The sequence below is a fragment of the Peromyscus maniculatus genome, chromosome 3, assembly GCF_049852395.1.
Source record: "Peromyscus maniculatus bairdii isolate BWxNUB_F1_BW_parent chromosome 3, HU_Pman_BW_mat_3.1, whole genome shotgun sequence".
NCBI lineage: Eukaryota > Metazoa > Chordata > Mammalia > Rodentia > Cricetidae > Peromyscus > Peromyscus maniculatus.
In genome coordinates, this window is record NC_134854.1 from 151,709,553 (window position 1) to 151,737,110 (window position 27,558).

Here is a 27,558-nt window from a genome sequence, read left to right on the forward strand (position 1 = left end):
CCATGGGGATTATTTGGATTGTCTTGATTATGGCAACTGGGGTGGGAAGACCCACCACTGAGGGTGGCACCACTGGGTTGGGATGCTGGACTGTGCAAGTGCCCAGCAGCATGTGTTTACTCTTTTATCTTCTGACTGTGATGTGACCTGACTAGACGCAGTAAATTCCTGGAGACTTGCCTTCTCTACCTTAGGTAAAATGAAGCATTCTAAAACAGGGATTGCTTTTGTAGAGATAATCACGGCTGAGCCTGGAAGCCACACTCTTGGAAAGCTGCTGGACAAAAGTCGGGATGCTAAGCTGGGCTGCAAGTTTGTCCTTTTGTCATCGGGTCACATCGGGTTGACAAACTCAGAACTTCATGAACAAATTTCTCACCTTTGTGTGTGTGTAGTGAGGACCATTTCATGATTGTGCAAGTTATGATGGAGTTAATTAGGGACAAGAGATAAAAGACTTGGAAGAGTGTCTTGAATTTTATTGCAGCAAGCACCTTCCTGCTCTTGAAGCCTGGATGTTTTGGCTCCTATCACTCTGTGGAGAGGCCTGCAGCTGTCCTGAGGTTGTGAAGGAGGAAAGCTGCTCCCATTGAGGGAAGAGTCTTTTGCTCAGTCATTTTAGTATGGCTTTAGCCCTGTGTGATTGGTCTTCTTGTGGTCTATGTTCCTTTTCTTTTACATTCACTACTTCTGTTTTAATTGTATGGTTGTTTTGCCTGCACATATGTCTGTGTATCAGAAGCCAGAAGAGAACATCAAATTCCCAGGAATTGGAGTGACAGGTACTTGTAAACTGCTATGGCAGTGCTGGGAATTGAACCCAGGTCTTCGGGAAGAGCAGCCAGTGCTTTTAACTACTGAACCATCTCTCCATCTCTATTTTTCTTTTCTGATCCTAGCTTTCTTAACGAATTTTATGAAACATTCAACCAGCCACCTGATGTGTTACAAAGGATTTTGAGTAGAGTTTTATGCTGCCTAAAGATAGGTCATATTGGGCAAAGCAGCAAGAACTGATAGAATCCAGCTGAATAGTTTAACAATGGCAACAAGCAAGCAAACAGTATAAAAGCAGGTGAGTTCTAGTGCTAACTTGGCTGAAATAACAACATATTTATAAAAACTATGAATTCTGTCCAGAATCATTGCACAAAACACTGACTTTGAATGTTGATAAAACAGTAACTATTGTCATAGTGCACAAAAGAGGATTTATGACCTGGATAGTAAAGTCAAAGATATCTAGGTTAAAAAATAAATTATACCTTTTTCCTCCAAAGCTGTCAATACCATTTCAATCAGAACATATTTATGAAAAACATCCAAATCCAGTTTTTTCCAAGACTCAGGAGGCAAAGACAGGAGAATGTCTGTGAGTCTGAGGCCAGGCTGGTCTATATAGCAAGTTTCAGTATAGCTGTGGTCACATGATATTATGACACTGTAAAAAAAAATCTACAAGGTTGCTGTTTTCAGTAATCTCCAAAGTAATTGATAAAGAAATACTGTGTTCTGTGGAGATAACCATGGTGGAATCAGGTCTGTGTGATCTAGTTTCTCCTTTTTTGGCAACTGTCTAAATACAAAGCTAAGGTGGCATATTTTTTTTCTTATCTTCTTTTTCCAAACTTAAGTTAGCAGTTTTGATAAATGTGCCCATCTTCTCTGAAGGGGTTGATGTTTAAAATATGTATTCCTACACACTATCCTGAATATATTGGATTAGACTTTAAGATTGGGACCAAGGATCTACCTTTTTCTTTAAAGAATGCATACTTTTAGCCGGGCGGTGGTGGCACATGCCTTTAATCCCAGCACTCGGGAGGCAGAGGCAGGCAGATCTCTGTGAGTTCGAGGCCAGCCTGGGCTACCAAGTGAGTTCCAGGAAAGGCGCAAAGCTACATAGAGAAACCCTGTCTCGAAAAACAAACAAAAAAACAAAACAAAAAAAAAAAAAAAAAACAAAACAAAACAAAAAAAATAAGAATGCATACTTTTGGAAGCTGCCATTGTGTTGCAGAATATTCCTTTACATTGTGTAAAGATATGTCACTGTGATTGGTTAAATACAGAGCTGAATGGCCAAGCTAGGTAGGAGGAGTTTAGGCAGGACTTCTTGGGAGAGAGAGGACTCAGAGAGGAAGAAAGTGGGGTCACCAGCCAGGAGGAAGCAGGATGGGCAGTGCAGAGTCAAGGTAACCAAGCCATGTAAAAGAATGTAGATTGAAAGATATGACTTCATTTAAGTTATAAGAACTGGTTAGAAACAAGCCTAAGCTAAGGCTGAGCATTCATAATTAATAAGAAGTCTTCGTGTGGTTATTTGGGAGCTGGCAGGTGGGACAGAGAAAGACTGCTTACACCATTGCAAGTTGAGAAAAAGATGTGTATCATTGGTTTCAATTTCATGTAGATACATCTGCCTAATCTCATTATCTCCTCACACACTCAAATGCCAGGATTCACAGTACTTTATTTCATTGATGGCAAATATCCTTAAAATTGTGTGTCTAAATTGCTTCAAAATACATTGCCACATTCTACAGCATACCAAGGTCACCAATTCAAAATGTCATGTTAATAGACTCTTACCTCTGAGAGTATGGTAGTCTACATATGAAAAGACAGGTGTTTTCATTCTAGAAAGCCATAGTTTATTTTCAATTGTGTTGCATTTGCATCAACACAATCAAATGAAAGACATGTTCTATCTGTGTGGTCAGGTGCATGATCCAAGTTATGGAAATCCCTTGGCTTAGGGCTATCTCTAAAGATCAGGTAATGTATAGACAAGAGATGCTATCTTTCATTTCACAGACCAGGCTTGGTTTTCTGAGAAGGACTTCCTTTCCATAACCTTCTAAAAATGCATACTTTGATTTAGAATTGAGATTTCCCCAGAAGACTACATCTTTATTTTTCTTAAGGTCAATCAGAATTATTAATAGTGAATGGAAAAAAATGGCTAAGGTGATTTATACTTGTTATTTTGTTTGCATATTTGTTCAAGGAAGACCTGGGGTTTGATTCCCAGCATCCACATGAGGGCTCACAACTATGTGTAACTCCAGTTCCAGGGAATCTGTTGCACTTTTCTGACCTGTATGTATGTGCACCACATTTGTATAAACAACTTGCACTAGGCATCAAGTGAGCTTCCTCGTGTGCACACACCCATGGTTCACAACTGCCTTTAAGCTCATTGTTATTTTTATTCTCCTGTTGCTCTCTTCTGTTCTCTGCTTCTCCACCTCCTCCAGCCTCTTGACAAATAGTCTCTCCTAGTGGAGATGCTGTTGAAGAATCCCCTTGGATCCCAAGCTGTCTCTTCTGCTGCTGTCCCTGCCTCTAAAGCATGCAGTGTCATATGTACTTGTGTGCATGCTACTCTGAATGATTAAGGCTTGTGCAAAATTTCAAACAAATTATGGGGGCACAGGAAATAGATGATAAAAGTTTAGATAAACCACAGCCTTCACAGTGTGTCTAAGAAATGTCATCCTCGCTGATGCTGATGACAAGGAACTGGCTGTGGTTGTCCCACCATCTTGACTTTCTTTGATGCAGCAAACAGTTTAGAAATCTGAGCAGGTCTGTTGATTAACAGGGCCAAATGTGTTTAGAATTTGGGGTATAGAGCAATTATTCTATGCATTTTCTACTTAAAACATATTTTTTGAGACAAAGTATTGCTATGTAGCTCACTCTGCTTTGAACTGAGCACCCTCTTGTCTCAGCCTTCCACCTGCGATTACAGATATATGTCATGCCACTAGGTCTGCCTTCTAGTTCACAATTTTGCTTCTATGTATTTTCTCCTCTGTTGGAGCAGAAATAATAGTTTTCCTTCTATAAAAAGCTGGTGCAGCCCCACCCTCTCCATTTCTTCCTTTATTCAGTGTCTCACAATGAAGACCAGGCTGGCTTGGAACTTGTTATGTGAAACAAGCTAGCATGGAACTCCTAGACATCTGCCTGCCTACGCCTTCAGCTAACATTGGTTTCAAGGTGAGAGACAAAAATGTATCTTCCTCTAGAATCAGAAGCAAAGACACCCATGCTTACCACCTGCTTTCACACTGGACTGGAAGTCCCAGCTCTTCGTGAAGAAACAGAAATTCCGGCTTCAGATGAGAACAAAGCAAAAGGTATACAGACTGGAAAAGAATGAACCAAAGAATTTATTTTTTTTAATCATGAGATCGTCAGAAAGAAGAAAATGTTAACTTATTCTTTTATTCAATCAATATTTAGAAAGCAGTTTCATGTAACAGATGACATGACTGTCCAGGTAGACCACTTGTAAAACCAACATAAAAAATCCCCAAAGTTAGAAGGGGGAACTCTGAATGTGCAGGGTTGAAGATTAACATTAAGAAGTTAATTGTTCAGAGAATCTCTCTCTTTAACTGGACTCCTGGAGCTCGGCCTGGTGCTTGGCTGTGGATCTCTGCATCTGCTTCCATCAGTTACTGGATGAAGACTCTATGATGACAGTTACGTTATTCACTAATCTGATTACTGGGGTAAGCCTGCTCAGACACCCTCTCCACTACTGCTAGTAGTTTAAGCTGGGGTCATCTTGTGGATTCCTGGGAACTTCCTTAGCACCAGGTTTCTCCCTATCCCCATGATATCTCCCTCTATCAAGGTATCTCTTTCATTGCTCTCCCACTCTGTTCCTGTTCCAGTTCAACCATCCTATTCCCTATGATCTCATCCCCCATCCCCTACCCTCTATTGGCCCCCATCACCCATCAAAGACAGGGAAGAGGGATTCTATGAGCAAGGGTTTTCAAGATCATGATCGGGAAACCTACAAAGTCAACCAAACCAAGCAAGTGGGAACTCATGAACTTCAGACCAACAGCTGTGGAGCCACCATGGGACTGGACTAGGTCCTCTGCATAAGCAAGACAGTTGTGTAGCTTGATCTGCTGAAGGGGCCCCTGGCAGTAGGATCAGGATCCATCCCTGGTGCATGAGCTGGCTTTTGGGGGCCCATTCCCTATGGTGGGACACCTTGTACAGCCTTGATATAGGGGGAGGGGCTTGGATCTGCCTCATCTGAATGTACCAGGCTCTACTGACTCCCCATGGGAGGCCTTACCTTTTGAGGAGGGAATGGGGGTGGATTGGGAGGGGAAGGCTGAGGTGGGGGCAGGAGGAGGGAAGAGAAGGGGATCTGTGGTTGGTATATAAAATTAATAAAAAAATTTCTCAATAAAGAAAAAATGAAGTTAATTGTTTCTTACATATTAACAATGAATAATTAGAATTTAACATTTAGAAGTACAATTTACAATAGAACCAAAACACTAAAGAAGTTTAGAAATAAATATATATGATCTGTATGTGGGAAACTACAAACTCCAAAGGAAATAAAATTGCTCAATAAATGAGGAGGTATTCTATGTTTGTGAGTGGGTAGACTCATGCTTGTTAAGATATCAAATTTCTCCAATTTTATCTATGGTCTACAATCTCAAATAAACCCATTCAAATCATTTCAAGGACTTTGAAACACTGACTTTAAATATATAGACATAACTAGAATAATCACCACAATTTTGATAAGGAATTTAAAAAGTTTGGAGGATTCATAAAGAATAATTTTAAGATCCTAATCTAAAGTAGTCAAATAAGCATGGTCCTACAGAACAAACTGATGCATGAGTCATCTTGCATACCTGTCATTGAAAGGTATAGGCAGGAAGATCAGATCTTGTTCAAGGTGAACCTTGCTTACATATAGAGTTCAAGGCTAATTTGGGCTACATAAGATCCTGTTTCAAAGAACAAAATAAAACAAAAACCAAAAAAGGAAAAACAAATGTATAAATAAACAGAACAAAATATGCTTCCCCCAATAAAGCCACACCAATACAACTGATTCATTTTTTGAGAAAAACACAAAGCTGTAGGTGGACTTTTCCTGTCCTGCCAGCCAGCTCCCAAATAATCACACTGAGACTTAACACTAATTATAAATGCTCAGCTAATACTAACTAACTCTTTCATTGTAAATGTAACCCATATTTTTTATTTATACTCTGCCACGTGGTGGCTCCTTTTTTCAACATGGCAAGTTCATCTTGCTTCTCTCCATGTCTCCTCCCAACCCTGGAGACTCCATCTTTCTTTCCAGTATTCCTCTGGCCCCAAAGTTCTACCTACCTATTGGCAGTTTATTATTAACCAATGAGAGTAATACATTTGTATTGTACAAAAAGATTGTTCCACATAATTTCCCCCTTTTTGTCTAATTAAAAAGGAAGGTTTTGACTTTAACATAGTAAAACTATATATAATAAAAATAGTAGTCAAGTAAGAATTATAGTTACAATATCCAGTCCATTTGTATTTGGTAAAATTAGAGAAAATAGTCTATTATCTATCTTATCTTTGTGAGTCTAAAGTTTTATATCCAATTTACCTTTTATCATAACTAAGTAAAACTTTAATTCTAATTATTTAGTCTTTAGCTCCATCAAAGACCTCAGAAGTGTGTAATGTTACCTACTGACAGGGATATCTGGTTGCCTGGACAGTCACCAAAATTCTTATGTAATATTGAGACATCCAACTTTGGCCTACAGGCCTAGTATATCTGACAGACATTTTTGAGAAGCAGGGAATTTTGATAGATTGTCCTACCTTATCTTGGCAAAGTTTGGCAGTCACTTTCTTTTGCATCCTACTGGTTTAGTTTGGACAGTATACTGTCAGCAATTGAGGAAAGGAAAGTTTCTTTACCCAAATGGCTAACTTTTGCCATTAAGAAAGCAAACTCCATATAGAAGTTCTTTGATGCCCACTATACTTTTTTTGAAATAGATCAGTGCTGTCAGGAGCAGATATATCTCACTGTCATGAAAAGCCTTAGGTTATTAAACATACTAAATGCCATACTCTGTAGGCCTTTGAAGTATTTGAAGACCATCTATCTAAATATATCTGTTTAACATTGAAAACATACCTAATATGACTACAAGTTTGATTATAATATATAAATAACTACTAATCTATATTTTTAATTATACATTATATTTTTAAATGAGCTGCATAAGCACAATACCCCAAGCAAGAGTAGAAGCATATACACAGTATAACAAAATTAACTTTAAATTTGTATCAATATACCAAAATCCATACCAAGTAAAATATTTTGAGATTAATAGCTTTTTTTGGATTAAAGTAGATTCAATAATCTACCATTTTATTTCATCATTTTTATACCCTATCCCCCTTTTTTCCTTTAGAAAGAGATCTTTGAATTTAATTCTTTTATTTAGTTTTTTTTTTGTGACCAATAACAACTTGTAACCAACCCCTCTTAAATGATAACAAATAGCCATAACCCATCTTTTGGGAATGTGGGCATTGTTTTTTCTAGATTTCTTCCTGTTGTCTGGGGGCACTGGAATCTTTGGGGGAACCTTGAGAAAATCAGGATTAATTAAATTGTTCTGGATGCAGAACTCACAAACTATAACAGACATTTTGAGGTGTTGGATCATCTGGGCCTTTCATTTTTATTGGTTTTTGGTCCCCTTGTTCTGAAAATACATAAACCTTAAAAGGTAACATACATTATAAGTGTGGAATATGTGGTGTGCACAAGTCAGTTAAAGATGATTTTTTTTTGTTTTGTATTTAAGCAGGTAAAATATATGCTATTTGTCTTGTAGGTTTTTTTAGGTTTATTTCTTTGTATCTGTAGTCATGATTTTCATGGAGTATTCCCCTCATCTGTATCAACTTGGAATGAGTTCATAGCCTCTCATTTCCTGTGGAAATAAAAGCATAACCTCTTATCCAAAGCAACATGCCTTTTGACTTCCATTTTGAAGTCAAGATATTTTTAGGATATATAGGTTGCTTTAATCTAGGAGCCTCTATAATCTGATGTGTCTTAGCAAATGTCATTTGTTCATTAGCAGTCAAAAAATTTAGAGAGAACACAATAACATACAGGATCCAGACTCTGTGTATTTCCCATGTTTACATAGCTTATTATGTTTTTTTTATTATTTTATTCTTTTTAAATTTGATTGTATATATTCTATCCTTTAATTTGATTGTATATATGCTTTTTCTTTTCTCTCCTAAGCCTATTTATATTTTTAAACCCACTGTAACACATTTAGAGGTTTCCTTTGTCTGGATCTGTCTTTACTGAACATCTGTATTGTCCTTTGATCACATCAGATGAATCTTAAACGGCTATGTCAGATGCCTGTACTGTTCAGCTTAGTGTATGATGGTAGCTCATGGTAGCTGGTGGCTGTCCGTCCTGCAGGCAGCTGCTGGAAGATGTGTCTTTGTATTGCAGCTGACACGAGATTGTGAGACTAAGAAGCCATGTTTGGCTCTATTTTTGTGTGCTTGGAACCTTTTCTTAAGCTTTCTCAGGTTTCATGTGGATCTAAGTTGCCTAATGTTGGGCACCATATGTCAATGGACTTTTCCTGTCCCGTGAGCCAGCTTCCAAATAATCACACAGAGACTTAATATTAATTATAAATGCTTGGCCAATACTGTTAGAATTCCTAGCCACTCCCCAAGCTACATGACCACACATCTGCTGTCGAGTAGCCAGGCAAGATGCTTAGTCATCCCAGGGCTTTATGTCCTATGTAATCCATGCACTGTGTGATCATGTAATCTGTGTGCAGCGTGATCATGTAATCTATGTGCATGCACAGCATAGCTATGTAAGCTCATATGTGCATGTTTGGAGGGACCTATAAAAGTGGGTTCCACCTATTCCTTCCTTCTCTTCCTGCACAGTCATTCCATAGGCCTATGCACACCCATTCTATTCCCTTCCCTTAATAAACTCTTATAGTGGTTTTTGTTGTGCCTTGTGGCTTCTCTCATGTAGTAAACAGTGCCACTTAATAAATAACAAATACCTCAGGCTTATTAATAACTAGCTCTTACAATTTAAATTAACCTGTATTTCTTATTTATGCTCTGCCATATAGTGGTACCTTTTTTTTTTTTAACATAGTAAGTTCATCTTGCTTCTCTCTGCATCTCCTCCTGACCCCAGAGACTCTGCCTTTCTTCTTCCCAGCATTCCTCTGACTTAAACATCCTATCTAGCTATTGGCAAGTCAGCTCTTTATTAACCAATGAGAGTAATACATATTCATATTGTACAAAAGAATTTCCACAATACAAAGCCTCTCAATGGCTAACCAGACATGATGTACACTCCTATGTGTGTGCACACACAAACACACACATAGACATATATGTATGATAAGTGTTTGGGGGCCCAAAACAGCTAGACCATGCAGCTGCCATGACATGCTTAGAGACTCAGACACAGCTTCTGTGATAGGCTTACTGGCAGGCAATATCTGGATCCAGGAAAAACCATAAGCTGACCTCATCCATGAAGGGCCTGGATCTAAGGGGAAGTACCTGACATTCCAAAACTTCCAAGCACCTCTAGACAAAAAAATGTCAGCCAATCAGGGTCCTGTACCCTAGAAATCCCCTTACCCCAACTTCTGCTATGATAAAAACCCCATCTTGCTCGGGCTCAGAACTCTCTGCTCACACTGCTGTGTTGGACAGATACAGAGACCAAGTTCTGAGCTTGAAATAAAGGCTCTTTGCTTTTACACATGGGATTCAGTCTTCATGGTGGTCTTTTGGGGGTCCTCATGATCTGAGCATAGCAAAAAGTAGTGTTAGAAAAATTAGATTTCAATGTATGAAATTTTAAAGAACTTATAAAATTCTGCACTTTAAACAAAAATTAATTTTTAAACAAAAAACCAAATATAGAAACGAATTATAAAACTCTCAGAAGCAAATACAAGTGATGATTTTTATAACCTTGATTTGGAAAACAAGTTTTGCATACAATGCCTAAAACTCAATCCATGAAAAAAAAAAGGAAGTTGTGTTTACTTGAATCAAAAAAAAAAAACCACTGCTGTACAAGACAGTTTAAAGATATTGAAAACACATTCTGCAAATTGGTAGTGCAAATTTGCAAAATACAATCAATAAAATGATGTATTATGGTAGGTAAGGACACAGCCCAAGTGAGATCTGAACCTATAGTCCAAATAGATCTATCAAAGGAGATGTATAGGAGGGCAATTAGCACATAAACATTAGCAAAAGGGGAATACAAATAAAATGAGCATTGAGATGTGAGATGTCAGCAGATGCCTATAGAATGCTAACATTAAAGTTCTCGAAATCAAGTGATGATGTACTGGGGCTCTTCATTCATGCTGGCAGTTGAGAAAGGAACAGCTGCTTTGAAAGATAGTTTTACAGTTTTGTATAAAGCTGGACAGTCTGAGGTATGATTCTGGAATCAGCCTTCTCATTTTAAAATCTAAGCTTTATGAAAGCCGTCACGTGAATGCTTACAGATTTTCTTTTTATAATTCCCTCAAACAGGGTGGATAGAGGAACTTTTTAAGAAACCCACCTGACAAGTGCTGTCTAATTAATAGATGCAGAGATATTTATGCTGGTGATTGGCGCCCTCTACAGGATATGGTGAGAATGACAATTCACCTTTTTGATCTTCATCCAAAACTCTGTGAGAAAAATATCAGACTATTTCAAGTCGGGAATGTTCTATGAAATACGTTATCAGCATTTTTCAAAACTTTCAAGATAGTCAAAAATGAGGAAGGAATAAGAAACTTACAGATCCAAGAGTGTCCCAAAGAGGTAGGAGTAATAAACACACTCTACCTTGCTATGTATGGCACCAGGGTCTTCAAATGCAGGGAACAGGCAAAATCTGGACAAGGGATTAATTAGGAATAACCATCAATATTGAGTCATTAATTTGTCATAAAAATGTCATATCTGTTGTTCCTTTCTATTTTCTCCACATCTGTCTGTCTGTCTTCATAAGGAAAGAAAATAAATAAGATATCAACAGAGAAAGCTGAGTATTAGCTACACAAGAGCTTTCAGCAATTTTCTGCAACTCTAGAATCTATGCTTAAAGAAACTCTGTGGTTTAAAGCACAGATTCCCCTCTACTTCTGAGACCATATCCTTTGTGGCTTTGCAGTGATAGGCTGTGTTTCAGCGCTACAATTTTATATGCACTTTTTTGGTTAGGTGATGTCTCTGTTTCCTTCAAAAATGGATTATTCTATTTATAGGATGGTTGGACAGATGCGAGACGCAGAAAGAGTAACTGTAAAGAAGCCTAGAAAACGTTCCTATTACTGCCAACACAAATGGACATACAAAGGTAGGAATCTAGAATCCTATATTTGATGACTGGCTAGATGCCTAGAAAGTTAGTGGGGAAATTTAACTCTACTTTCAGTGTTAATAATTAGAAGTTAAACTAACTTCATCTTAAGAATTTTGTTACCTATTTTGCAATGATCTATTTACAACTATTTACCTACCTACAAGAGTGTGTAGTTATCTATACCTATAACTGTATAGCAGCCTAATTCTTGGCACATAAAATATATTTGTAAATATACTTAGAGTGAGTGTAATGAGTTAGTTTTTTCCTGAGTTGAAGATTAAGGGAATTTTTTATTTATTAAAGTAAAATATACAATTATAATGATTAACACCTGAGTTTTGTTTCATAAATCAATATAAATGTATTTTGTTTTTCAGAAGATGATTAAAATTAGTTTTGCTCATGTACCTCCTCAGACAATTGTGTTTTTATTTTTATTTTTTTACTTTCACTCAGTTATTTTGGCATTTCTTGTGTGTTTCTTCCCGGGACTCAGTTTCTTGTGATTTTATCTGAGTAAGTCGATCACTGTGCAAATGAAAGCTAAACAACTTACTTTGCTCTCTGATGTGTGACTTTAGAATGAAATTGCCAGCGTAAGAAGCTTATTTAATGATGGTAAACAAAGTATGTTGATCTCTTGGACTCAATCAGTCTAAATTTTCAAGATCAGTTTATATTCATCTCAGATAATTTTGGGTGGGAACTTCTTTGTTGTTTGCTCACCTGAGACAGCCTCACTCTGTTATCCCAGGCTGGCCATGAACACATGGCCATGCTCCTGCCTGAACCTCCTGAATGCTGGGTTTACAGATTTGAGTCACCACACCCATTTACCTCACCACTTAAAAGATTATAGGTTCCTTTCTTGTCTTAAGACAGTGTGTACTCTCAGGATTTTCTATTGTTATGACACATTTATGAATATATTTTAAGTGTTATAGAAGAACATTCAATCATTACAGATTACCCAGAGTGTCCAAGATGGCATCAGACAGCTCTGAGACTGGCCAGTATTACACTGGTTTTCTTGGTGGCCACGGTGATAGGATTAGCCATCCATGGTGAGTGTGTTGAAAACTACCTGCCCAGATGTGGAGACCACAGTGTTTCCTGAAGAGTTTCTCCGGCTCTCTCCAGAGTTACAGAATCACTTTGCATGTTATCCTATGCTGGTTTCCATCATTATTTTAGTTCCGTTGACATGAAATGATCCTACTGTGATCACTAATGATACCCTATGTGTATGTTAATTTGAAAATCTATCCTGCCTTAATTTTAACTGATTGCTAAATACTTGAATTTGGATCTAACTCTTCTAGGAGATGAAGTTGTAGATTTTAGTGAGAGAGCTAAGGTTTTATCGAAGTAAGCTTTATCCTTTAAGTATATTACAAAATTAGATGTTTTGAAATGGAATAAAACTTATCAGCTGGTTGAGAAGTTAGGTCCAAATTAAATCCAAGGTCTATTGCTAAAGTCAACAGCACACAAATAAAAATACACAATTGTGCTTGTTATTTCTTCCATTTGCAGTTACCATGTGTTAGGAATTACGGTAAATAACTGATTTACAGTATGTTTAAGTCTCCAAAGAACCCTAGAGTTTATGAAGTGCTTTCTTTTTGGTTCATGGTGAAAACACTGAGCAGTATAATGATCCTATGACTAGCTTTAAGCTCACATACAATTCCAATCCATCACATTAGGAAATTTTAATAAACATAAGGAAAATTTAACTGACTGTCTTAATCTTTAATATGAATAAAGAAAAGTTTTATCTTTTAAAATTTGATTTAGATAATATTATTTTGTGTCTCTATATAGGTCTTGGTAGGGAGAAACCTTCTCATCTCCTTTGTAAAATTAAAAGGTGGAGATATTATTGATCAGATCCCTTCTTGACTAGCAGTTTGTGTATCCCATAACAATTTTATTTAAATAAAGGAGTGCAGGCTTGTATATGTAGAAATATAATTAGCATTCTGATTTTTTTACTCTTCAGTCAGTCATCTGAGTGTACATTCCTTAAGCGATAAGCACAACAAGGGGATACTTGGTAATAATGAAAGCAGATGTTGCGGCTGTATGGATATTTCTCCCGGGAAACAACAGCAGGACAAAATAGACTCCACAGGTAAGTGGTCCAAGTCACTGTGTCTTAAGGAAGGGAATCTTTTTCTCGATCCTTTCAGCTCTTGGTATTGGGGCCAAGCAAATTAAGCTGACAAAAGACAAGCTCATGGAAGAAAAGTTATTAGAATGCACCTGGGAACTAAGAAAAGAAGAGGCTAGCTTACCAACTTCTTCACCTAGATTCCTGAGATCAGAGGAGGGAGAAAATCCTTCATTTTTATCTTAATTAAAATTTTGTGTGTGCATGTATGTATGTATGTGTGTGGATGCATGTGGCAAGATGTACTTGTAGAGGTCCAAAGATAAGCTATGGAATTGTTGGTTTTTTGTTTTATTCTTTCAGATTGGAATGTTTAGTGGCAGGCACTTTTACCCACTGAGGCATGTTGCTGGCCCCCAAAGCCCCTTATGACAGTTACAGATTTCTTTAGCATTCAAGAGGCTGAGGCAGGAGCATCATCAATGTCCTGTGCCACCCTGAGCTACACAGGGAGATCTTGTGTCAAAAACACAAGCAAAAACAATATAAATATAGATATAATATTATATATATAATATATATATATATATATGTATAAAACTTCCCAGTCTCAATAGCTAGCTTTTGTATAGAGTTTATTTTCAAAAAAATTTTTTGGCAGATTCTATTTTCACATTAATCCTCTTTGATATGTACCAAGTATTTTAAAATATTTGTGAATATTTAAAAATATTCACTACTTAGATAATAAAACTAACTAAAATTTAAGTAAAATACAGTTATATATATCTGCAACTAAGTTGAAGGCATAAATAATTATTTCAGTTAAAACATATATACTAATTTCTGAATATTGGTTTAATTTAATACTCAAATTTTCCTTTTCAAGGAGATAAATCTAGTGGTCACTGAGGCTAAACTATATTACAATGTTCTTGCAGTGTACGAAGAGATACTTTCTGTGCTGAAAGAGAATTTTGAGAATAACCGCTTCCTTAGCACTTTTCAGTTCTAGCCCACATGTCTCTTTTTAAACACTCTTGGATCATTACTTCAAAACCTCATGGACTGTGATTGTCTATTGTAAAGAGATTAAAATGTTTTTTATGAATTCTGCTTTTAAAAGTTGTTCTTCCTGACTGACCACATAGCTCAACAGACAAGGCACTGGCCACCTAGCCTGACAGCCTGAGTTTCATCCCTGGGACCCACGTGGAAGAGAGAACTGATTCCTCCATATGTGGGCTGTGGAGTAGGCATACACGCAACACACACACACACACACACACACACACACACACACACACACACACACACACACTAAATAAGTAAATAAATATATATCTAGGTGAATTTATCAGATCTTGGTTGTTAAATGGTAGAAGACACACTTCATCCTCTGGCCACTGTTTTAAAACAGCTACGTTTAAGACAGAGCGTGAGTTGTAGAGAATTTACCCCCGTATGTCTTGGAGGCCACCAGTGATCTATTCTGCAGTCTGCTCGGATACACTGCTGTTGCTTTAATTTTCATTCTGCCCACCACTAATCATGTGTATAACCCTGAGTCAGTTATATAAACTTTAGTTTCTCTGTATTTTATTAAGTTTAACTGTCTTTATACAATGAGGAATATGAAGTTAATAACTTTGTACCTGTCTTAAGTGTTTTGTAAGGAAAATATTTTATACATTTATATGTTTTTGGAATTTAGGAAAAGAAAAAAAAATATATATATATATATATATTTACATGTAGTTTCAATAAATAATGACTGATGGAAGCGGATGCAGAGATCCACGGCCAGGCCCCAGGTAGAGCTCCAGGAGTCCAATTGGCGAGAAAGAGGAGGGATTATATGAATGAGAATTGTTGAGACCAAGATTGGAAAAAGCACAGGGACAAATAGCAAACAAATAGCAAAACGAATGGAAACACATGAACTATGAACCAAGAGCTGAGGAGCCCCCAACTGGATCAGGCCCTCTGGTTAAGTGAGACAGTTAATTAGCTTGAACTGTTTGGGAGGCATCCAGGCAGTGGGACCAGGACCTGCCCTCAGTGCATGAGCTGGCTGTTTGGAACCTGGGGCTTATGCAGGGACACTTTGCTCAGCCTGGGAGGAGGGGACTGGACCTGCCTGGACTGAATCTACCAGGATGAGCTGAATCCCCAGGGAAGTCCTTGCCCTGGAGGATATGGAATGGGGGGTGGGTGGGCTGGGAGGAGTCTTGGGGGGGTGGGAGGAGGGAGGACAGGAGAATCTGTGGCTGATATGTAAAATTAAATCAAATTATAAAATACATTAAAAAAATAAAACCAATACAGAAATTTACAAGTTTGGTATAGCCTTTAAAAAAAAAAACCCAAAAACTGTGAATGTGTTAGCATTTGCCTCTTCTATGGACTTTTCATTAATGGAAAGAGAGAAGGGAGTTGGTTCCCTAAAAGTGAGGCAATGTTGTTACTTTTTTTAAAAAAAAATCTTTATTCTTATTTTATGTGTATGAGTCTTTTGTCTGCACGTCTGTGCACCACATATGTTCATGGCTACACAGGCCAGAAAAGAGCATCGGGTCCCCTGGAACTGGAGTTACAGCTGCTGCATAGGTAGAGGGTACTGCATCTGAGTCCTCTGCAAAAGCAGCAAGTGCTCTTAACCACTGAGCCATTTCTGCTGACCTATTTTTTTTTTTTGAAGTTTAAAAACAATGCAACAATTGCTTTTGGTCTTAAAACTTCTTTCTCCTCTCTATTTCTTCCCATATTGGTTTTTTTTTTCTTTCAGGAAAATCATGCCCTGATGACTGGTTCCAGAAACAAGGGAAATGTTACAAGTTTTACATGAACTTTACGTCATGGATTGATAGTAAAATATCCTGTGCAGTAAGGAAATCACGTCTCTTAGTGATCCAAGACAAGGCAGAACTGGTAAGAGCTAATCTCATGAAACTTAGTCCTTTCTAAAAACCAGGAGATGTGGGTACACTTCATGATAACACAATTATTCTACTGTTAATTGCTGTCATTTCTTGAATGTCAGTCATGTGTTAAGCACTAGGCAATGCAATTTACAACTATAATCTTAATTACCTCTAAGATTAAACTTGTGAGACAGAATTTTCCCTATAGCCACAGGGGATATTATACAATTTCTCCAGGGGCATAATTCGGCTATGTTACTCTACAGATAAGTGGCACAGTCAGGTTCTTAGGATAATTTACTATCAATACTGAGCTTCTGCATGGAGGAAGAGAGAAGTTTGAAGGACCCATCAAAACATTCCCAATTTAACCAGCTATGGTAGTGCTCATCTGCGATCCCAGAATTTGGGAGGCTGAGGCAATAGGATAGGTGAGTTTGAGTCTAGCCTGGACTATACCATGAGATCATGTCTCAGAAACTTATAACCAAATAAATAAAATGCAAAACATTGCCAATTCCCGGCAGTCTGTCAAGAATCTTGGTAATGAGGAAGATGTTTTAGTTAGAACAGATGTTTAGTTTTGATTCACATGTCTCTTAACCCATTTCAAGTCACCTCTAGGCAGTCCCATTCCTGCTTTTGTCTCCTCTGTACCTTTTCATAGACTGCTATTTGTATCGTCCTCAATTCCATCAAACGGAATGTATAGACAAGCCACACAGTTGGAAAACCTTCCCACACAGTTTCTTTTTCTAAATATACAGAAGACTTCTTGCAACCTCCCTGGCTAGAAATATGAGCATCAGAATCCTTTTAGGTTTGTATGTAAGAAACCAGCAGTGTCTCTCTTCATAGCTGATATCCAGATGATTTCCTCTGGGTCTCTTTTCTCAGGATTTCATCCAGAGTAAAATACATGATGGAGTTTACTTTTGGATTGGATTGAATGTTACAGACACACAGAAAACATGGACCTGGCTGGATGGCACACCATTACACCCACATCTGTGAGTGTTTGGTGTCTATATAACACTGGGGAAATATGAGACCTCCATAGACCACCCCCTACTGGTAGCTCTTGGGAGCCTCAAGTGGTCAGGTGATTGTAGGACTGAAAAGTTTGATACCTGTTTAATTTACAAAAGTTCATAAAAATTGTCTTAGAGAACCAGAGGCTCCTAAAATAATATATGGTCCTATTTAGACCTCCATTGAATTTAATGATACAGAAGTTAGAAATGGAAAATTATAATCAACATATCCTAGTTTTCATTCTCTTGTAGTGATAAACATTATAACCAAAAGCAACTTGGGGAGGATAGGGTTTATTTGGCTTACACTTCCCAAACAAATCCGTCATTGAGAGAAGCCAAGGGAGGAGTTCAATCATGCAGGGCAGGAATTTGGAGAAAGGAACTGAAGCAGAGGCCATTGAGGAAATGGTTTGTCCTCTATGGCTTACTCAGCTACCTTCTTATGCACCCAGGACCACCTACCCAGGGACGGCACCACTCACAGTGGGCTAGGCCCTCCTCCAGCCACCAGGAAACTCCTCCATAAACAGGGCACAGGCCATTCTTCTGGAGGCAGCTCTTCAGTTGGGGTTCCCTCTTACCAGATGTGTCAAGTTGATAGCCAAGATTAGCTTCCATGCTTATGAAATTGTGTTGTCCCGTGTTTATCTAAGACAGGAAAGATTGGTCTGAACACTGTGGAACAAAGGCATGGGGGAAGTTTCTTCACTTAACTCTGCCCTCCTCCCTGACTGGAGTTGGTATTTTCTATCTTTAGCAAGCTCATAATATACCAAAGAGTTGGCTTATGTTTTAGTTACTACTAATAGAATCAAGGAAATTTATTTCATAGCAGTGAGGGAAGGTGTTTTGAATGTGTGACATTTGGGATTTGAGTCTGGAAGACGAAAAGGTTTCATAATTTGATTTACTATTTATTTGCAAAATATGTTTTTACTTACAGTGTTTTTTTGTGTGTGTGTGTGTATGGTTCATGCATGCATGCTGCAGTGGGCCATCCATGCACAAAGGACAACTATTAGTTGTTTCTCCTATGTTGAGGCCGGGCCTTTCTTATTACTTCTGTTGTGCTGCTCAGTGTAGACAGAATTTTCTGTCCCACTGGCCAGCTCCCAAATAACCACACAGAGACTTATTATTAATTATAAATGCTTGGCTTACAGCTTAGTCTTGTTACTAACTAGCTCTTACACCTTATTAACCCATACTTTTTATCTATGCTCTACTATGTGGCTCGGTACCTTTCCTCACTATGGCAATATTCATATTGCTTCTCTTTATGTTTCCTGATGACTCTGCCCTTCTTTACATCAGCACTTTCTCCCTCTTTGCAAGTCCTGCCTAACCTCTTCCTGTCTAGCTATTTATTAAACCAAAGAGAGCAAGACATCTTTACAGTGTACAAAAAGATTATTTCACAGCAGCTCAGCACTCCAGGGTATCTGGCTCTAGTTTTGAAAAGTTCATTTGCTGTCTGAATGTTGCAATATCTGAAGTGTCTACCTTGGAGGAGAAGGAAAACATAAAACACTCATAGACTGTGGCAGAGGGTGAGTATCTGGGGTGGAGCCCTGCCCTCCTGTGAGTCACTAATGTGTGGCCTTTTCCTCTGCAGATTTCAAGTCACAGGCCAGGTTGAAGATGAAGCCTGTGCCCTGATAACAAAGAAGGGTGTTTTTTCTGAAAAGTGTTTTATTCACAATTACTGGATTTGTCAAGATTCATCTACAGAGGACAATGTTTGAATGATCATAGGTATTTCTTTTACTAGAAAAGAATCAGCTACTATGGAGATATGTATTTTTCCCCAAATAAGTTCTCACTGTGTAGCCTTGGCATGTTCTGGAACTCATGCAGATCAGGCTGGCCTCAAATTCACGATTATCCTCCTGCCTCTGTCTCTTGAGTACACGGTGATTCTAATAATGTGTAAATATGTGTCTACAAATGTGAACACCCAGTCAGTCTCAACTGAGCCCTGAGGTCATCCCTGTCACTGACACAATATCTCATCATCATTCTTCACAGCAGTTGCCTAAGAGGAAACCTTTCTTCAATCTGCTAACCTCTTGCAAAATATCTCATTTTACTTTAAGAATAAAGGAGACTGTTAGAGGGTTTCTGGAACTTTTTACCACTTAGTTTGCAAAGCTGGCTGCTTGTTATTTTTCCTGTGCTTACTGTGAATAAAGCCACCTCTCTTTTCTGTCTAAATCAAATCCCCTCATCTGTAGTTTGAATTTCAGCTTTTTAAATTTTTCCAAGGAGACCCCTTCTTTTTTTTCTTCTATCTCTTTTCTCACTCTCTTTCTATCATGACCAAACCTGCAGGAGCTACAAAAAAATGTTCCTGTAACCACATGTGGCTTTTGGTTTCTGTTCAGCTTCTCCCACCTCTTTTAAGAAAAACTTCCTGAAAAAATTTCAGTAAATGTGTTTTCCACTTTCTACCTCCTATTTCAAGTTCCTATAAAATCTGGTTTCTGCTTTACTATTTCAGTAAAATGTTTTCATCAAGCCACCAGCGGCTGACTATCTAGATTTTTGGAGCTCTCTACAGCTCGACTTGATATTAACCAATCCTTTCATCTTGAAATGTTAGCCTGGTGTCTATGGCCCACTTCTGCCTGTCACTGCAGCTTTTCCAGCATGGGTTTTCTCCTCTGCTCTCATAAACATGGAGATTCCCCAGAGTTTTGCCTGGATCAGCTAATATATACAACTGATGATTGAACTCATCCCCTTCATAATGTCATCAATTTATTATCTCCAAACTGGACCTTATTAAATGACTGTCCATGGGACATCTCGGGGGCTGTCCATCTTCCATGTTACTAAAGTTACCTATCCATTAGATTTCGGAAGCCTGCCTGTACTAGGTAAGCTGAGACCTTGGAGTCTGCCACGACTTTGCTCTCCTCTCTCCCTTGGTATTCAAAGCTTCACTTAAGTTTTACAAATTGGATTACTTTTGACTTATTTGTATTATCTTTGTACTCAGGTTATTGTTCTGGTTTTCAAGGAGAGCCTTTTTTGTTCACTTATATTTTTAGTATCGGGATGGCACTGAGACATACCATGACAATCCATCCTCAGTATTGGGATGGCACTGAGACACACTGTGACATCCACTCTCAATACAGCTACTCTAAACCTCACATCAGACGATGCTGCCTGCTGTTTAATGCCTGGGGATTTCTGTTTTCCCAGTCCCTTCATTTTGTGGCTTCACCTCATTGCCCCCTTACTTCAAAGCATGCACTTAGGATGGACTCACAATAAGCTTGATTTACTTCCTCTAGCTCCTTACAGAATCTCTAGCCCTTAACCTGATCAAATTTTTTTTTGTCTCAATTTAACATTCTTCCTCTTGGTGTGTTTATACAAGCAAACCTCGACAAAGCTATGGTACTTCCCACCTTGGCCCAACTAGGGGTACACATACATTCTGATGTACTTCCTGCCTACATATCTCCCACCTATGTGTATCCCAACATTCTGTGCAGTAGGGGCAACCAACTTTGTTTATTAAAGTGAAAACACATGATTTGTTATCTCACAAGAACCACAGCCCCCATTCCCCACCCCCCAAATTCCAGGCAATTGTCTGACCTTGGCAAGTGGGGCTTATAGGTTAATTTTAGTACTTACATTCCCCTGGAGTTGTATCCTGAGTTAAATCCTTGACTCTGGCTCTGTGATGGCTGACATCAGAGTTCCTACAAGAATGGGAACTAGTCATTTTTCATCTGGGCCTATTTGATTTTAAGAGGTACCATTCCTGGTATTCCAATAGGCACTATAGGTAGCTATTTTACCTCCATATGCCAGACAGTTTCCTTTGATCTAATAGTCCAACCTGTTGAGGACAGTTTCCTACTGAAATTAGGACATCATTGTCAGGACCCAGTAAGGCTAGAATTCTAGTCAAAATCTGTGGGTGGGGGGTTCAGGCAATGGGACATTCATCAGAAGCATCTGGTTTGCTGACCAAGCTGAAGATACAGGGAGCAGTTATATCCCCTGGACTGGTCACATTAGCTTTCAGCAAGTCCAAAGCTCAGCAGTTTGTAGTCTGTAGTTGATTTCTAGATGGTGTCTGTTAGCTAAGTGGAAATCTGCTGAGACAAATATAGACTAGGGACAGAAATTAATGTTTAAACTTAATAGAAAATCTTACATTTGGAACTTACAGGGCTGTAGCAGGAATCTTAGAAGTTCTTATTAATAAAAAATCAAACCTGAGGCCAGTTATTGGGCTGAATGCTGAATGATCAGAGGGACAGAATAGGCCACAGCCACCTCACCTCGCCAGTTCCTCAGCTGATCCTGTTTCTTCAGACTGGAAGCCTCTAAGTCCTCATCCAGAATGAATCTCAGCTGAACTGTGCTGCTCAAAGCCTAAAATCTTAACCAGCCAAAAGCTGCTAGTTTCTGGTCTTCACGCCTTATATATCTTTCCTTTCTACCATCACTCCCTGGGATTAAAGGCTCACTTTCTGGGATTAAAAGCGTGAGTCACCATGCTTAGCTGTATCCTTGAACAGATGGATTTCTGCCTCTGGAATGCTAGGATTAAAGGCGTGTGCTACCACTGCCTATCCTCTATGTTTAATATTGTGGCTGTTCTGTCTCTGACCCCAGATAAGTTTATTAGAGTGCACAATATTTTGGGGAGCACAATACCACCACACAGGGCCATTATCCCGATAGTTGAGGGAGGGGAGGAACCCAAAACCAAGGGAGAGAGAGAAAGAGAGAGCACCCCCCTTCTCGGTGAAGAAATTTAGGCTGTACTTACCTGGAGTCCATTTAACCTGTGAGAGGTGGATAAAAGTCTTATGATTTACCCAATTCCCTGAAGATTATATGAAATTTTTGGTTTGAAAACAGAGACAAAAGTTTTAGATATATTACTATTATCATTGTTTGCACTCTGTACTAAAATCCACACTATAGAAAAAGCAGGTATCAGATAGCTGTGAAAAATCTCAGTATAACAATAGCTTAGATGAGGGAAAGAAATCTCAAACATTTTCTATTATTCACATACCTTAACTTATTTTCTTATACCCCTGCATAGATTTCAAGCCTTTTTCCCCCCCATCTAATCATTTGTCAGAGAGACGAGTAGTTATTACTGAGAACAGTCACTGCAAAGCAAGGTCCATTAAAAAAAGAAACAGTAAAATTAACATCTAAAACCCATATTATATTTTAATATGAAGCCTGTTAGCAAGTCAAACCTATTTGCCTTTCTCATCAGGAGACCTAGTAGCTCTAGAAAAAGCATCTAATTTTTACATATGAAATGAACTTACAAGGTGGCTACAGCCTTAGGAAATGAGCTGATTGCCTACTGTTGTTAAACTCACAAAGTTACAGTTAGCCTAGTTGTCAGTGCCATCATAGATTGGAGAAAGATAAATTATAGCAGGAAGTATAACCTAAATGGCCTATGTATCAACTAAAAGGACAGAGACTTATCCATCATCTAGATGGTCATCCTAGGCTCTTGTGTTGTTGATGGCTTTCTTAGGGGGCAGAGATCCCAGGGAAGGATCAATCTTCAGCTGCCAAGTTTAGAAGATCTGAATGACATTTCTGTGGAGGAGGAACTAGGAGGACTTGCTTTGTCTAGGCAAAGCAGGGCAATCAACTCTCTAGTATCTTTATCCACAATTTGGGCAGGGTCCTAGTGGTATCTAGAAATTGGGGCATCTTTTTCCAGTGGTTAGTGTGACCACAATCCAGGTGGAGTCATGGTGCACCATCATCTTCTTTGGAGACCTTATGGTCACCATTAGGACCTGAGGTCTGTCTGTCATAGCATGCTGTGGATATCTTTTTGTATGTGAATATGTGTTGCTCTGATTGGCTGATAAATAAAACTGTTTGGCCAATGGTGAGGCAGAATAAGGTTAGGTGGTACATTCAAACTGGAGAGAGAGAAGTCTAGAAAGGAGAGTGGGGAAATGCTGCAAGCTGCTGCCAGGAGAAGAAAGATGTGAAAGTACCTGTAAGCCACGAAGCCACGTGACAATGCATAGATTAATGGAAATAGGCTGAGTTAAGTTGTAAGATCTAGCTAGCTAGTGAGAATCCTGAGCCATTAGGCCATACAATTTGAAAGGAATATAAGCCTCTGTGTGTTTACTTGGGTCTGAGTGTCTGAGGGACCAGGTAAGACACAGGAAAACTTCCAACTACAATACTAAGGTTTTTTTTTTTCCATTAAACACTTAAAATGTCATATTCAGCAGATCTCTGACAAGTTTGAGGACCATTTTCTATTAAGTATATCTGAGCTAAGCAATATTTGCTTGTTTTTAGTTACTTGCTTTAGGTTTAATCTTGAAAACATAGGCAAGAGGCTAAATAAGGCTTATTTCTGTAATTAATTACATTAATACTTAACATGACTGCAAGTATAGTTATGAACATATTAAAGAATTTGATCCTTTATTAGGCAACCGATTATTGACTTGCATGTCTTAATTATGTCTAACCATTTACAGTGTGTTAGCAGCTTTTTTAAGACTGGAACTTGCAGCTTTATCTGTCTTAAGTTTGAGCCTTCAGTGGGGGGGGGCAGTTTCTGAATTGAAGTTCCTTTTAGTATCAAAATTAAATTTTAAATAATGAATGCAGCCCATAGGGAGACTGGCAACTTTACTTTCCTGGTCCCCATAGCAACTGGGATGTCTTTAGGAATTCCAGCCCCACCACACTGTGCCAACTCTCAGCTGCTCTGCATGATTCCTTCATATCTTTAAAACCAGTACCACTTGGGTGATTCTTACATTTTAAAGTTTGGCTGTTAGCATGAGTGCATTCTTGGCTCTAATACCTTATTAAACAAGCTTTGTTTTTAAGTCCTATCTTTCATAAACCTTGTTTTCAAGACAGGAATTGCCATACAAAAATCCATCCTATTATGAAATATCTTGGAAACTATTGTTGCTTCCTTGGTTGGCTCACATCATGTGATCATCTCTAATCAAGACAGTGGTGAAATCACATGACATTCATCTTCTCCAACCCTAGCAAAGATGGTTGCCAGCCATATTGCTACCTAATGATGGTGGTGAAGTCACAAGTTGCTTATGTCCCCAAATGGCATCGTGCCCTATGGTTCCTTTAAGATTTCCTACACATAGTTTTTTTTTTTTTTAACTATCAATGCTGAGTTACCAAGTTAACTTTTTTGTTACAGATATTACAGATTTTTACCATATGCAGTAAACTTACCAATCTTGAGATAAGGGTTATATCTTAGCAAATGTCTTAGGCAATTAAATGAAACCAATCATCTTTTTTAGTTATTCTGCTTTTCGCTCCTCTCCCTGTCCTCTAGAGTATCAGGGGGATCCTCTGATCCTGGACACAGAGACTTTTAAAGCATGCCTGAGTCTGAAAAGGGAAGAACCACAACCCAATTCAAGAGCCAGATTTTTGCTGTGGAATAATCTTTTTGCACACTGTGAATATGCATTACTCTCATTGGTTTAATAAAGAGCCAACTGGCCAATAGCTGGGAAGGAATAGGTTAGATGGGAGACCCAGACTGGGAGGACACTGACAAGAAGGGCAGAGTCACAAGGAGTTGCCAGCCAGATTCAGAGGAAGCAGGAGATGAACATGCTGCACTGAAAAAAGGTACCGCCATATGATAGAGCATAGGTAAGAAATATGGGTTAATTTAAGTTTTGAGAGCCAATTAGTAACAAGCCTAAACTATCAGGCTAGCATTTATAACTAGTAATAAGTCTCTGAGGTTATTTGGGAGCTGGCTGGTGGGACAGGAAAACTCAGCCTATAGGGTTTCAATAAAGTGAGAACAGCATAAAACTTAAAACATTTTTAACATTATCCATATACAAAAGCCATTTGAACCCCTACTGAACTAAACCCAGTGACCAGAAAGCTCAGAGATAAATTCTGAGCCCCAGCCATGGAAGAAGTCGTGGGAGGGGTGGAAGCTCATTCACTCAAAGGAGACCAGTCAGGAACAAAACCTACTATAACTCATACATTCAGCTGAGCCTGACCCATTTCCTACTCAGCTCTGTGCTTCCAATACAAAACTTAAAGACATATCAGAAAACACAGACACATCCACACTTACAAAACAGACAAATCTTTCCCTGCTGTTAGAACACATAAAGACAGTAAAATACAAGACGCAGAGCAAAAAAACGACAGCAGAAAACACAAGACAATGACATCAACATTTGGAATCATTCAGAGATTCATCAGTTTGACCAAAGAAATTTCTTAACAAACAGGAAGCCCCCTTTTTCCTCAGTAGCATCCCCACACAATCTAGACACTGGGAACCAACCAGTGGCCTGACTTTTCTGAGTTCTCCTGGGCCCCCGGAATCTCTGACGCCCTGAGCTGGGCCTCTCTAAACCCTTGGCTTGTGAAATGTCCTTATGGCTCCTCAGCTCTGTTGTACAGCCTCAGCAATGAAACCCAGCCAGGGGATGCCCAGTTACTTGGCCCTGCCAAGTTTATTCTCAGCCCCCGGTCTTTGCCAGGGCATTGCCAGGATCTCAAGGCAGGTCAGGAAACGAACACCAGAGACCCTGGCCGGACTCCCAACTAACCAGAAAAAAAAAAAACCAAAAAAACTAGAGGGCCACGTGATGTCTCACTTTGCCCTGGACAGAGAAATATTTGGATCTCATCACCCCCATGTCCCCATGTTGGAAACCCACAGAACCAGAAACCAGAAGTCACAGAAAAAGTTAAGAAGTTCCTATGACTTACCAGAAGGGGGCATCCGTGAAAAAGAAAAACTTGGTTGCTATTTCCTTTTTGATACGCAGTCCTGGAGACTTGGATTCCAAGGAGCATGCCTCCTAGATGGCTGGTCTAGGAGCCCGGGGCCAGTTTCAGAATTTGGGTGAATGGTCTGACCTCGCTAGGGAATTCCAAATGCTAAACGTGAGCATTTCGAGGAGAAAGAACAGTTCCACAATTATCCAATTAAAGCAAACTCTATTTAGTACTTGCCACGAAAATGGACTCTGGCTAGGTCCATACGCAGGATTCTCAGACATGGGCCTGAATTTAAGTCAGTCAGGTGCTCATAAAATCAAACTCCCACAAAGCTATGGTACTTCCCGCCTTCCCCCAATCAGGAGTAAACATATATCCTAACATACTTTCTATGTATCTCACACCTACATGTGATCCCAAAACCCTGTGCAGTTGGGGCAACCAACCTTGTTTGTTGAGGTGAAAACACATGATTTGTTATCTCACAAGAAACACAGGCCCCAGCATTCCAGGACTTATCTGCCCTTGGGCAAGTGGGACTCAGAGTTAGCTTTACTTAGCACTTACACTCTGTAGGCTCCTGTACATATATAATGCAAACACCCCCCCCACACACACACACACGCTTACAATTAAATACAAAAAATTCCATAAAGCCGCACTTAATTCCAACAAGCAGTGTGAAAAACTATGCACCATTTATTAAGATGGATACTTGAGAAATGTGGGAAGAGATGACAGAAAAAAAATTATAATGAGAGAAGAGAATAACAGAAGATTTATATTGAAGCATCATTGTCAAGTCTTTCAAACACTGGTTTTGAGGTAAGCATTTAAGCACTAAAGTAACTAAATATTAAAATAAATAAATACATAGAACAGTTTGGCTGCATTTCCTTGAATGTCTTTTTAAGGGCTATTCTTTTTTTTTTTTTTGGTTTTTTTTTTTTTTTTTTTGGTTTTTCGAGACAGGGTTTCTCTGTGTAGCTTTGCACCTTTTCCTGGAACTCACTTGGTAGCCCAGGCTGGCCTCGAACTCACAGAGATCCGCCTGGCTCTGCCTCCCGAGTGCTGGGATTAAAGGCGTGCGCCACCACCGCCCGGCACTTAAGGGCTATTCTTAAACTACCTTCTGTATTAAATTTAGTGTTGTCCATAAAATAGTATTACATATCTAATGAGGAGGTTTTAAGAAACTTTAAGTTTTTCAAAATAAAAAACATTGTGTGTGTGTGTGTTTGTGTGTGTGTGTGTGCGTAAATGTACACATGAGTACAGGTGCTCCTGCAAGAAAAGGGTGTTGGAGTCACTGGAGCTGAAGTTAGAGGTGATTATGAGCTACCTGATCTTAGTGCTGGAACAGGACTCTGGTCCCCTATAAGAGCAGCAAATACTCTTAAGCCTGGAGCTGTCTCTTCGACACTAAGGACTGTG

At 38.8% G+C, this 27,558-nt stretch overlaps 1 protein-coding gene across 4 annotated transcripts in view; it reads left to right on the top strand.

The window, feature by feature from the left end:
- LOC107399934 (killer cell lectin-like receptor subfamily B member 1F) overlaps positions 1-26,973 on the top strand; it is a 48,459-nt gene extending 21,486 nt beyond the window's left edge. For 2 of the 4 annotated variants that reach the window (XM_076566022.1, XM_076566021.1), the window contains 6 exons: positions 11,160-11,251; positions 12,226-12,324; positions 13,266-13,397; positions 16,165-16,307; positions 17,198-17,310; positions 18,953-26,973. In XM_076566022.1, coding sequence (XP_076422137.1) covers positions 11,160-11,251; positions 12,226-12,324; positions 13,266-13,397; positions 16,165-16,307; positions 17,198-17,310; positions 18,953-19,082 — 709 coding nt within the window. In that variant the 3' untranslated portion in view covers positions 19,083-26,973. Of the gene's footprint in view, positions 1-3,782; positions 4,527-10,434; positions 10,537-11,159; positions 11,252-12,225; positions 12,325-13,265; positions 13,398-16,164; positions 16,308-17,197; positions 17,311-18,952 lie in introns of those variants that run through there. The other 2 variants (XM_015989731.3, XM_076566023.1) reach the window with 2 other exon arrangements.
- The last annotated feature ends 585 nt before the right edge of the window (positions 26,974-27,558 follow it).